Genomic DNA, 12,602 nt, shown 5'->3' with positions numbered 1-12,602 from the left:
TAAATTCCCTGATGTTTGACAAAGTTTGACCATCTTCTTTGGGGTTTTCCTTTAATGTAAAATGTGTACAAGAAAATCTGTAATACAAGTAAAGGCACTACAATCCTGTTTGTAATATTTGTCTTTAGAGTAAACAGTCTTTAAAGACTTACATTTTCTGAAAGGTCATTTTACAGTAATAATATTTCTAATGCTTTTTTTGCCCTGTCACGCAGGCTACAATGTAGTGGCTCAATCTTGGCTTGCTGCAACCTCTGCCTGCCAAATTCAAGCAATGCTCCTGCCTCAGTCTCCCTGGTAACTGGGATTACAGGTGCATGCCACCACAACCCACTTACTTTTGTTTTTTTGTAGAGATGAGGTTTTACCATGTTGAACAGACTCATCTTGTACTCCTGACCTCATGATCAACCTGTCTTGGCCTCTCAAAGTGCTGGGATTACAAGTGTGAGCCACACTGCCTGGCCTATAGTGCTTTTATTAAGCACAAACTTTCTGATACTAAGACGTGAGCAGATATTAATGGCTTTTCACATTCTTTGCATTTGTACAATGTTTCTCTAGTATAAATCCTTTCCTGTGCAATAAGGTGAGACAATTTATTAAAAGTTTTGCAACATTCTTCATATTTGTAGGCATTTTCTTCAGTATAAATTACCTTACCTACTATAATGTGTGACTACCATTTAAAGGCCTTGCCACATCTGACACATTTCCAGAGTCTCTCCCAGTGTTTTTCAGAGAAGTTTGAGGTGTGTTTAAATGCTCTATCACATTTTTTATGTATGTGATTTTTCTCCAGTAAAACATTTTTTAATTAATAAGGATAGAGAGCCAGTTAAATGCTTTGCCACATTTTTTTCCCACAATTTTTGTATTTCGCTACTAAAAATGCGCAAATCAGCCAGTGTGCTGGCACATGCCTGATATCCCAGCTACTCAGGAGGCTGAGGCAGGAGTATTGCCTTAACCTGTGAGACAGAAGTTGCAGTGAGCTGAGATTGTGCCACTGCACTCCAGCCTGGTTGACAAAGTGAGACTCCATTTAAAAATAATTTTTTTCAAAAATAAATTCTCATGGATTCCTTAAAGTTTGAGAGCTGATTAAAAGCTTTGTTACCTTTTAAACATATTTATATGATTTCTGTCGAAGCTGAATTCTCTTATGTACAATAAAGGTTTGGAACTGGTTAAAAAGGCTTGCCCATATTCTCCACACTTGCAGTGATTTTTCCCAGTATAAATTATTTTATTATAGGGCCCGAGAGTTCGACTTTGCCACATCATTCACTGGGTTTCTCTCCAGTATGAATTATCTTATGATTAGCAAGACCTGAGGGCCACTTAAAAGCTTTGTCACATTCTTCACATTTGTAGGGTTTTCCAGTATGAATCCTCTTATGAATATTAAGAGTTGAGGAGAAGGTAAAGGCTTTGCCACATTCTTCACATGTGTAGGGTCTCTCTCCAGTGTGAATTCTCTTGTGGTTAGCAAGGATTGTGGAGCGGGTAAAGGTTTTGCCACATTCTTCACACGTGTAGGGCCTCTCTCCTGTATGAATTCTCTTGTGGTAAGTGAGGTTTGAGGATAAGCTAAAGGCTTTGCCACATTCTTCACATGTGTAGGGTCTCTCTCCAGTATGAACTCTCTTGTGGTTAGCGAGGTTTGAGGAATGGCGAAAGGCTTTGCCACATTCTTCACATGTGTAGGGTCTCTCCCCAGTATGAATTCTCTTGTGGTTAGCAAGGTTTGAGGAACGGCGAAAGGCTTTGCCACATTCTTCACAGGTGTAGGGTCTCTCTCCAGTATGAACTCTCCTGTGGTTAGCAAGGTTTGAGGACTGGCTAAAGGCTTTGCCACATTCTTGACATGTGTAGTGTTTCTCTCCAGTATGAATTCTTTTATGTTTAGTGAGGGTTGAGGATAAGCTAAAGGCTTTACCACATTCTTCACATGTGTAGGGTCTCTCTCCAGTATGAATTCTTTTATGTTTAGTGAGGGTTGAGGATGAGCTAAAGGCTTTGCCACATTCTTCACATGTGTGGGGTCTCTCTCCAGTATGAACTCTCTTATGGTCAGTAAGGATTGTGGAGCAGCTAAAGGTTTTGCCACATTCTTCACATGTGTAGTGTTTCTCTCCAGTATGAATTCTTTTATGTTTAGCAAGGGTTGAGGACCAGCTAAAAGCTTTGCCACATTCCTCACATCTGCAGGGTTTCTCTCCAGTATGAATTCTTTTATGTTTGGTAAGGCTTGAGAAGCAGTTAAATGATTTCCTGCATTCTTCACATTTGTAGGCATTCTCTCTAGTATGAATTATCTGATGTTGATTTAGGTGCGAAAGCATGCAAAATGACTGGCCATAGTTTTTACATTTGAAATGTTTCCTTTCAGTATGTCTTGTCTTATGTCTATTGGAATTTGAAAATTTACCAAAGATTTCGACACATTTATGAGTCTGAAATATTTTGTTATGTGTAGTTGACAAACATTGGTTAACTTCATTATAACTTCTTTTGTGCACCTCACAGTCACCCACACTTTCATTGTATTTTTTAAATTGTAAATTCTCATGTCCACGTATCTTCTTGGTACTAATTTTTCCATATCTTCTTGGTATTACTTTTTGGAGTGAATCTTTTATGCCTTTATCTGGCTGAAGGTCTTGGGTAAAATATGAATACGTAACTGAAAGACATAAAAATTGCAACTGACTCCACTTAATAGACTCAGATAAATATACTTTAAAAATCATACATAAAATTATACCAGGTACATTAGCAAAATGGCGTATTAAAATACCGCAGGCTGTAATTTCTTTATAGATGTATAAATGTAACAAAAACAGTGATGAAAATATCTTTGTTGGAAATTTATAAATAAAGTGTGTGCACCAGCTAAGCACAATGCCAAGAGCCCTGTAGAAAGAAAAGTCTGCTACATTTCCCAACACAGCCCTTTCTCAGCCCCAATAGAAGAACATGGTGTCTGTAGGAGTAAACTGTCAACTTCTGGCTTCTATCTCAAGAGACAAGAAAAATACTGGCAACTATGTCTTTACTTTTGGCTTTTGGGGGCCTTTCTATCTTCCAGGACAGAACATGCCGAATGAAATGGTGGTATACTTTGAAATGACAACTTTAAGTCTTTTGAGATCAAAAGTGAATGTTACAGCAGCAGAAAGACTGCAGCAGCATGGACATTAAACAGGTGTAGAAAGTAGTTACCGACTGGAAAGAAGAAACATGGTGAGGTCTTTTAACTAAAAAAGTAAATACCGAATTGCACACAGGACACATCCTGAGAACAATGTTTGAGAGACTCCCAGAATCTCTAACCAAGACAATTGGTTTTAGGCTATGTCAGAAAAGAGCTACATTACAAAGATTGTGAAAGGTAGTTTTACGCTAATGTCTACATCTCAACCAAAGATTACAGCGTATACAAAATATTAGAACAACGTTGTTCAATAAAAAAATTAAAAAAGGGAGACTGCTGGGAAGATGGCCAACTAAGAGCAGCTCAGGACCTCAGCTCCCAGTGAAAGTGCAGAGGGTGAGTGAATGCTGCATTTCCAGATAAATTTTTATCGCCCACAGACCAGGAGATACCCAGGCAAAGGGGTCGCCAGTGCTGCTGTTCTGGCTGGTGTGTCTGTTTTGGCCCCCTCGGGGCTGACTGGGCCCGCGCGGCTGCTTTGATCATGCCCTGTTGCGGTGGTTCTCCGTACAAAAGCCACTGGTCTGGGAGCCCTCTTAGCTGGTGATTGGAGCCCTGAGACGGCAGAGTTGCCCATTCATCTGAAGTATCGAGCCAGGCCAGGAGATTCCAAGGCAAAAAAACCGCCAGGAACCTCGGCGCTGCTGTATGAGCCAGCTCAGTGAGTCGTGGCACAGGAGATCCCAGCACCTTTTCAACAGGCAACTGGAATGCTGGGTCGTTCAACTTAAAAAATAAAAAAAAAAAGACTCTGAGTCAGGGAGCCAGGTGATCAGGCTCGGTTGGTCCCACCCCCCGCCCCCCAACAACAACGACAACAAAAACAGTAATTGAAAATGCGCTGGGTTGAGCGTTTCACAGCAAGCAGAGCTGAATCCGGGATGGTTCAGCTCTGCGGGGGAGGGGCGTCTGCCATTACTGAGACTCTCCACCACTACGGAGGCAGGCTGTTGCTGAGGCAACCCGCCGTTGACGAGGAAACCTGCCACAACAGAGAGAGTATGCCATAACACAGGCAGGGCCCCCATTGCTGAGGCAGTTCTAACTACGCCCATATAAACAGGACTGCAGGGAAGATGACATGGCAGCTGGGTGGAGCCCACAGCAGCTCAGCAAAGCCTCTGCAGGCAGACAGTGACGAGGTGGGCTGTTAGCCGGGTGCGGCAGCCGAGAAAGAAAAATCACAAAGGGCAGCAGCACAATGGAAACTCATAAAGCCCTAACTCTCTGGGACAGAGCACCTGGGAACAAAAGGCGGTTTATGAGTTCAGCTGCAGCAGACCTAAACGTACCTGCCCAGCAGCTCTGAATGAACAACAGAGCTCACAGCTCAGGACTTGAGCCCCAATAAATGACAGACTGTCTCCTCAAGCAGCTTCCTGACCCCCATAGATCGAAAGAGTCACCTCATAAATGAGAGAATGGACTGACAGTTGGCGAGCATCCTTCTCGGACAAAGATAGCAGAAGAGGAACTGGTAGCAACCCTTACTGTTCTGCAGCTGCTGCAGGTGATCCCCAGGCAAGCAGGGCCTGGAGTGGACCTCAGAAGTCCTACAGCAGAGGGGCCAGACTGTTAGAAGGAAAGCTTAAAAAAAAAAAAAAAAGAAGTAACTTCAGCATCCACAAAATGGAAGCTCACTCGGAGACCCAATCTGAAAGACAGTAACTACAAAGACAACAGGTGGATAAACCCACAAAGATGGGAAGAAACCAGCGCAAAAAGGATGACAACTCCCAAAACCAGAACACCTCTCCTCCTAAAAGGGATCACAACTCCTCATCAGCAAGGGAACAAGACCGGTTGGAGCAGGAGGGTGATGAAATGACAGAATCAGACTTCAGAAGGTGGGTAGTAAGAAACTACAGTGAGCTAAAAGAACATGTTCTAACCCAATGCAAAGAAACTAAGAATCTTGAAAAAAGATTGGACGAAATGCTAACAAGAATGGATAACACAGAGAGGAATATAAGTGAATTGATGGAGCGAAAAACACAACATGAGAACTTCGCGAAGCATGCACAAGTTTCAACAGCCGAATTGACCAAGCAGAACAAAGGATATCAGAGGTCGAAGATCAACTCAATGAAATAAAAGGAGAAGGCAAGAACAGAGAAAAAAGGGCAAAAAGGAATGAACAAAATCTTCAAGAAATGTGGGACTATGTGAAAAGACCTAATCTACGTTTGATAGGTGTACCTGAATGAAACAAAGAGAATGAATTCAAGCTGGAAAATACTCTTCAGGATATTATCCAGGAAAACTTCCCCAACCTAGCAAGGCAGGCCAATATTCAAGCCCAGGAAATACAGAGAACACCACAAAGATATTCCTCAAGAAGAGCAACCCCAAGGCACATAATTGTCAGATTCACCAGGGTTGAAATGAAAGAGAAAATGCTAAGGGAAGCCAGAGAGAAAGGTCGGGTTACTCACAAAGGGAAGCCCACCAGACTCACAGCAGATCTCTCAGCAGAAACCTAGAAGCCAGAAGAGTGGGGGCCAATATTCAACATCCTTAAAGAAAAGAACTTTCAACCCAGAATCTCCTATCCAGCCAAACTAAGCTTCATAAGTGAAGGAAAACTAAAATCCTTTGCAAACAAGCAAGTTCTCAGAGATTTCATCACCACCAAACCTACTCTACAAGAACTCCTAAAAGAGGCTCTACACATATAAAGGAACAACCAGTACCAGCCACTCCAAAAACATACCATACAGTAATGAGCATCAACACAATCAAGAATGTGCATCAACTAACCAACAAAACAGCCAGGTAACATCAAAACGACAGTATCAAATTCACACATAACAATACCATCCCTAAGTGTAAATAGATTAAATGCCCCAATCAAAAGACACAGACTGGCAAATTGGATAAAAAGACAAAACCCATCAGTGTGCTGTATCCAGGAAACCCATCTTACATGCAAGGATACACAAAGGCTCAAAATAAAGGGATGGAGGAAGATCTACCAAGTAAATGGAGAGCAAAAAAAAAAATAGACATCAAAGCAACAAAGATCAAAAGAGACAAAGAAGGACACTACATAATGGTAAAAGGATCAATGCAACAAGAAGAGCTAACGATCCTAAATATATACACACCCAATACATAAGGCAAGTTCTTAATGACTTACAAAGAGACTTAGACTCCCACACAATAATAGTGGGAGACTTTAACACTTCATTGTCAATATTAGACAGATCAACCAGACAGAAAATTAACAAGGATATCCAGGACCTCAACTCAGACCTGGAACAAGCAAACCTAAGAGACATTTACAGAACTCTCCACCCCAAATCCACAGAATATACATTCTTCTCAGCACTACATCACACCTACTCTAAAATTGAACACATAATTGCAATAAATCACTCCTCAACAAATGCAATAGAAGGGAAAGCATAACCAACAGTCTCTCGGACCACAGTGCAATCGAGTTAGAACTCAGAATGCAGAAACTAACCCAGAACCGCACAGCTTCATGCAAACTGAACAACTTGCTCTTGAATGTTGACTGAATAAACAATGAAATGAAGGCAGAAATAAAGATGTTCTTCAAAACCAATGAGAACGAAGACACAACATACCAGAATCTCTGGGACACATTCAAAGCAGTCTCTAGAGGAAAATATATAGCAATGAGTGCCCACATGAGAAGAAAGGAGAGGTCTAAAATTGACAAGATCTGAAGTTGAGGCAGCAATTAAGCCTACAACCCAAAAAAAGCCCAGATGGGTTCACAGCTGAATTCTACTAGACATACAAAGAGGAGCTGGTACCATTCCTTCTGAAACTATTCCAGATAATCCAAAAAGAGGGAATCCTTCCAAAATTATTTTATGAGACAAACATCATCCTGATGCCAAAACCCGGCAGAGACTCAACAAGGAAAGAAAACTTCAGGCCAATATTCATGATGAACATAGATGCAAAAATCTTCAATAAAATACTGGCAAGCTGATTGCACCAGCACATCAAAAAGCTTATCCACCATGATCAAGTAGGATTCATCCCAGGGATGCAAGGCTGGTTCAACATTCACAAGTCCATAAACGTAATTCACCACATAAACAGAACCAAAACAAAAACAAAAACCACATGATTATCTCAACTGACGCAGAGAAGGCCTTTGACGAAATTCAACAACCCTTTATGCCAAAAACCCTCAATAAACTCGGTATTGACGGAATGTATCTCAAAGTAATAAAAGCTATTTACGACAAACCAACAGCCAATATCATACTGAATGAACAAAAGCTGGAAGCATTCCCTTTGAAGTCTAGCACTACACAAGGATGCCCTCTCTCACCACTCCTATTGAATATAATACTGGAATTTCTAGCCAGAGCAATCAGGCAAGAAAAAGAAATAAAGGGTATTCAAATAGGAAAGAAGAAAATCAAATTGTCTCTATTTACAGATGACATGATTGTATATCTAGAAGACCCCATCGTCTTAGCCCAAAATCTCCTGAAACTGATAACCAGCTTCAGCAAAGTCTCAGGATACAAAATCAACATGCAAAAATCACAAGCATTCCTATATATCAGTAACAGATTTAAAGAGAGCCAAGTCAAGAACTAACTGCCATTCACAATTGCTACAAAGAGAATAAATACCTAGGAATATAACTAACAAGGAACGTAAAGGACCTCTTCAAGGAGAACTACAAGCCACTGCTCAACGATATAGAGAGGACACAAATAGATGGAGAAACATCCCATGTTCATGGTTAGGAAGAATCAACATCGTGAAAATGGCCATACTGCCCAAAGTAATTTACAAATTCAATGCTATTCCCATCAAGCTACCAATGACCTTCTTTACAGAACTGGAAAAAAACACCTTAAACTTCATATGGAACCAAAAGAGGGCCCGCATAGCCAAGTCAATTCTAAGCACAAAGAACAAAGCAGGAGGCATCATACTACTGGACTTCAAACTATACTACAAGGCTACAGTAATCAAAACAGCATGGTACTGGTACCAAAACAGAGATATAGACCAATGGAACAGAACAGAGGCCTCAGAGGAAACACAACATATCTACAACCATCCGATCTTTGACAAACCTGACAAAAAGAAGCAATGGGGAAAGGATTCCCTGTTTAATAAACTGTGTTGGTAAAACTGGCTAGCCATATGCAGAAAGCAGAAACTGGACCCCTTCCTGACACCTTACAGTAAAATTAACTCCAGATGGATTAAAGACTTAAACACAAGACCTAACACCATAAAAACCCTAGAAGAAAATCTAGGCAAAACCATTCAGGACATAGGCATAGGCATGGACTTCATGATCAAAACACCAAAAGCATTGGCAACAGAAGCCAAAATAGCCAAATGGGACCTAATCAAACTCCACAGCTTCTGCATGGCAAAAGAAACAGTCATTCGAGTGAATTGGCAAGCAACAGAATGGGAAAAAATTTTTTCAGTCTACCCATCTGACAAGGGGCTGATATCCAGAATTTACAAAGAACTAAAACAGATCTACAAGAAAAAAACAAACAAGCCCATTCAAAAGTGGGCAAAGGATATGAACAGACACTTTACAAAAGAAGACACACAGGAGGCCAACAAACATATGAAAAAATGCTCATCATCACTGGTCATTAGAGAAATGTACATCAATACTATATTGAGATACCATCTCACACCAGTTAGAATGGTGATCATTTAAAAATCTGAAGACAACAAATGCTGGAGAGGATGTGGAGAAATAGGAACACTTTTACACTGTTGGTGGGTGTGTAAATTTGTTCAACCATTGTGGAAGACAGTGTGGCGATTCCTCAAGGACCTAAAAATAGAAATCCCATTTGACCCAGCAATCCCATTACTGGGTATATATCCAAAGGATTATAAATCATTCTACTATAAGGACACATGCACACGAATGTTCATTGCAGCACTGTTTACAATAGCAAAGACTTGGAACCAACCCAAATACCCATCGATGATAGACTGGACAGGGAAAACATGGCACATATACACCATGGAATATTACACAGCCATCAAAAACGATGAGTTCTTGTCCTTTGTAGGGACATGGATGAACCTGGAAACCATCATTCTCAGCAAACTGACACAAGAACAGAAAATCAAACACTGCATGTTCTCACTCATGGCAGGTGTTGAACAACGAGAACACATGGACACGAGGAGGGGAGCACTACACACTGGGGTACGTTGGGGGGAACTGGGGGAGGGATGGGGGGTGGGGAGGTGAGGAGAGATAGCATGGGGATAAATGACAGATATAGCTGAGGGGAAGAAGGCAGCAAATCACACTGCCATGTGTGTACCTATGCAACAATCTTGCATGGTCTTCACATGTACCCCACAACCTAAAATGCGATAAAATAAAAATCAACTCTACATCTACCAAACAAAAAAAAAATAAAATAAAAAATTGCAATAAAAATAATGATGTACATATTACCTTTAAATTTTTAAGATAATACATATTATGCTCAATGAAAAAAATAAAAAACCAGACACCTAAATAAAATTGGAAAAATAAAAATAACAAAAGGCTTGGGACAATAAAAACAAATTGTGAAGGTATAAAAACCCACATAAATGTAAAAAATTAAGAACCTAAACAAACAAATACATTTAAATATAATGATGACAGGCCGGGCGCGGTGACTCACGCCTGTAATGCCAGCACTTTGGGAGGCCAAGGCGGGTGGATCATGAGGTCAAGAGATCGAGACCATCCTGGTCAACAAGGTGAAACCCCGTCTCTACTAAAAATACAAAAATTAGCTGGGTATGGTGGCGCATACCTGTAGTCCCAGCTACTCGGGAGGCTGAGGCAGGAGAATTGCCTGAACCCAGGAGGCGGATGTTGCAGTGAGCCGAGATCGCGCCATTGCACTCCAGCCTGGGTGACAAGAGTGAAAGTCTGTCTCAAAAAAAAAAAAGAAAAGAAAAGAAAAAGAAATATAATGATGACAAATTTTTCTATGCCACTGAAGTCCCTTTTTAAAACCAGTTTAAAATATACTGTTGAAACAGTAGACTGAATTAGTTCATTTAGAAATGGACCAATGAGCCACGCATGATGGCTCACATCTGTAATCCTAGAACTTTGGGAAACTGAGATGGCTTCAGATCACCTGAGGTCAGGAGTTAGAGATCAGTCTGGCCAACATGGCCAAACCCCATCTCTACTAAAAATACAAAATTAACTGGGCATGGTGGCATATCCCTGTAATCCCAGCTACTCAGGAGGCTGAGGCAGAAGAATAGTTTGAATCCAGGAGGCAGAGGTTGCCATGAGCAGAGACTGCACCATTGCACTTCAGCCTGGGCAAGAAGAGCAAAACTGCATCTCAAAAAAAAAAAAAAAAGAAAAGGAAAGAAAAAAATAGACCAAATGATTAAATTAAATTTTAATTAAAAACATATAGAAACCAGAAGAAGCATTTGAAAAGTTGCACAAAATTAATAATTATAGAAAAATGAAAAACAAAATAAAAATACAAAACACAATTACCTTATATAGATTAGAATGGCCAATATAATTTCTTTTAAAAACACCAACTATGTTGATTAGGTAAAGAAACTGAAACATATGTAAGTTGTTGATGAGAAAAAAATGCAGCCATCATAAGAAATATCATGAATATTCTTCAAATAGTTAGAAATGAAATTACATAATACAGCAATTGAATTTATGAATCTATATCTAAAATACGCAACACAGTAAAATGAAGACATGAGAGGTATCCTGTTTACATATCCCTTCATAGCAAGTCTCATAAAACAACCTCTACATAAATAAATAAATAAATACATGGATAAAAATTTAAAAATAAAAAAATTTTGTAAACAAGTTTAAAATATATTTCAAGGCTATAGTAATAAACAAAGAATGGCATATGCAGAAAAATGGACAACCACCGATGAAGCAGAAACTACCATTGTCACACATTTTACACAGGATGCAAAAAAAGAATTTTAAGAATGGTGTAACATAGTTTTTCAAAAATATGCAGGTATTTGTGTATCCCCAAAAGCTATGGCAAAGCAGTTTGTGCATTACTTTATAAACCAGGTGTCCCCAAACTTTTTAAACAGGGGGCCAGTTCACTGTCCCTCAGACCACTGGAGGGCCGCCACATACTGTGCTCTCACTGACCACCAACGAAGAGGTGCCCCTTCCTGAAGTGCGGCGCGGGGCTGGATAAATGGCCTCAGGGGGCCGCATGTGGCCAGAGGGCCATAGTTTGGGAATGCCTGTTATAAACCATAAAGAAAACTTTGGCTCACACTCTGAACTTGAAGGAAGATTCCTGAAGCAAAAGTAGAATCCTTAGAGAATTTAAAACCATGAGACAGGTTTATGAGCGCAAAGGAAAATAATTACTCGGGCTTCTCAGAAACTCTTTCCATTGAAGCACAGATCCCCAGACCACATTTGAAGGACTGTCTTCCTCCTTGACTTTTGTGCCTCTCATTTGTGTCATCCTGCTTTTTCTACTCTCACTTACCTGGGTGTTTAGCTACCATCTCATTTCTCTTTATATTCCAGGGCTCTTTGTTTTGCTCCAGGTAGGTGATTAAGTCTGGCTTAGAGACAGCAATACCTGTTTTATTAAGAAAAAAAGGTAACATAAATATTAGCAAATTCTTTAATTACCAACCTAGATTATTCTTAGTAACAGAACTTTCTAAATATTTAGAATGTATGTCCTTAATTTCACTATTCAGTACTACTGAATCAAAAATTGATGGTGGCAATTGAATTCTAAGGTGTGGGCAATGACATTTTATGCCACAATAGTTTTGGAGTTGACACTATTCTAAAACAAAGGATGCATAAGCTCAGGAAAGTGAAAAGTTCAGGTCAAGATAAAACATCTTGAAGAATTTTTTCTACACCAATGAATCTCCAAGAGTTACTTAAAATAGGAGATCTAAAATTCACTCATGCAAACATAAATTACCAAAAAACATCTTAGAAAAGAAAGGAAATACATTAGGAACTGTGTATGGAAGCTCTCCTCACCCAGGGAGACCAGGTTTCTGTAGTTCTCTAACATCACATCTCTATATAAATTCTGCTGAGCACGATCTAGACATTGCCACTCCTCCAAAGAGAATTCGATGGCTACATCTCTGAATGCCAACAGGTCCTGAAATAAAAAACACTCAGGAAGGCACAAACACTTACCAAGCGGCCATAGGCAGAGATTTTTATTTGACTCAAGTTAAAAAAGAGTAAAAAGAAGTGGTTCTAACTTACAAGAATGACTAAAATTATTCAGTAAGATAATTTTTTAACAATGTAGTATTCTCTAACTCTGAGAAAAGAGGATAGCATAAGAGCCACAATACCACTGTAGATAAAATACTTTTCTAG

General features: G+C 39.9%; 1 protein-coding gene across 1 annotated transcript; it reads right to left on the bottom strand.

Annotated features, from left to right (window-relative positions):
• Positions 1–1,094: 1,094 nt before the first annotated feature.
• Positions 1,095–12,325, bottom strand: LOC120367755 (uncharacterized). Its single transcript, XM_074397018.1, has 3 exons — positions 12,249–12,325; positions 11,731–11,826; positions 1,095–2,689 (listed from the first exon to the last, which is right to left on the bottom strand). The coding sequence occupies exons 1-3, from the start codon at positions 12,280–12,282 to the stop codon at positions 1,284–1,286; spliced, it is 1,536 nt and encodes a 511-aa protein (XP_074253119.1). The 5' UTR covers positions 12,283–12,325; the 3' UTR covers positions 1,095–1,283.
• Positions 12,326–12,602: the final 277 nt, after the last annotated feature.

The sequence above is a fragment of the Saimiri boliviensis genome, chromosome 3 (assembly GCF_048565385.1).
Source record: "Saimiri boliviensis isolate mSaiBol1 chromosome 3, mSaiBol1.pri, whole genome shotgun sequence".
In the NCBI taxonomy this organism is placed as follows: domain Eukaryota; kingdom Metazoa; phylum Chordata; class Mammalia; order Primates; family Cebidae; genus Saimiri; species Saimiri boliviensis.
The sequence above is the reverse complement of the archived record's forward strand: the minus strand, read 5'-3'. Positions and strand labels throughout refer to the sequence as shown.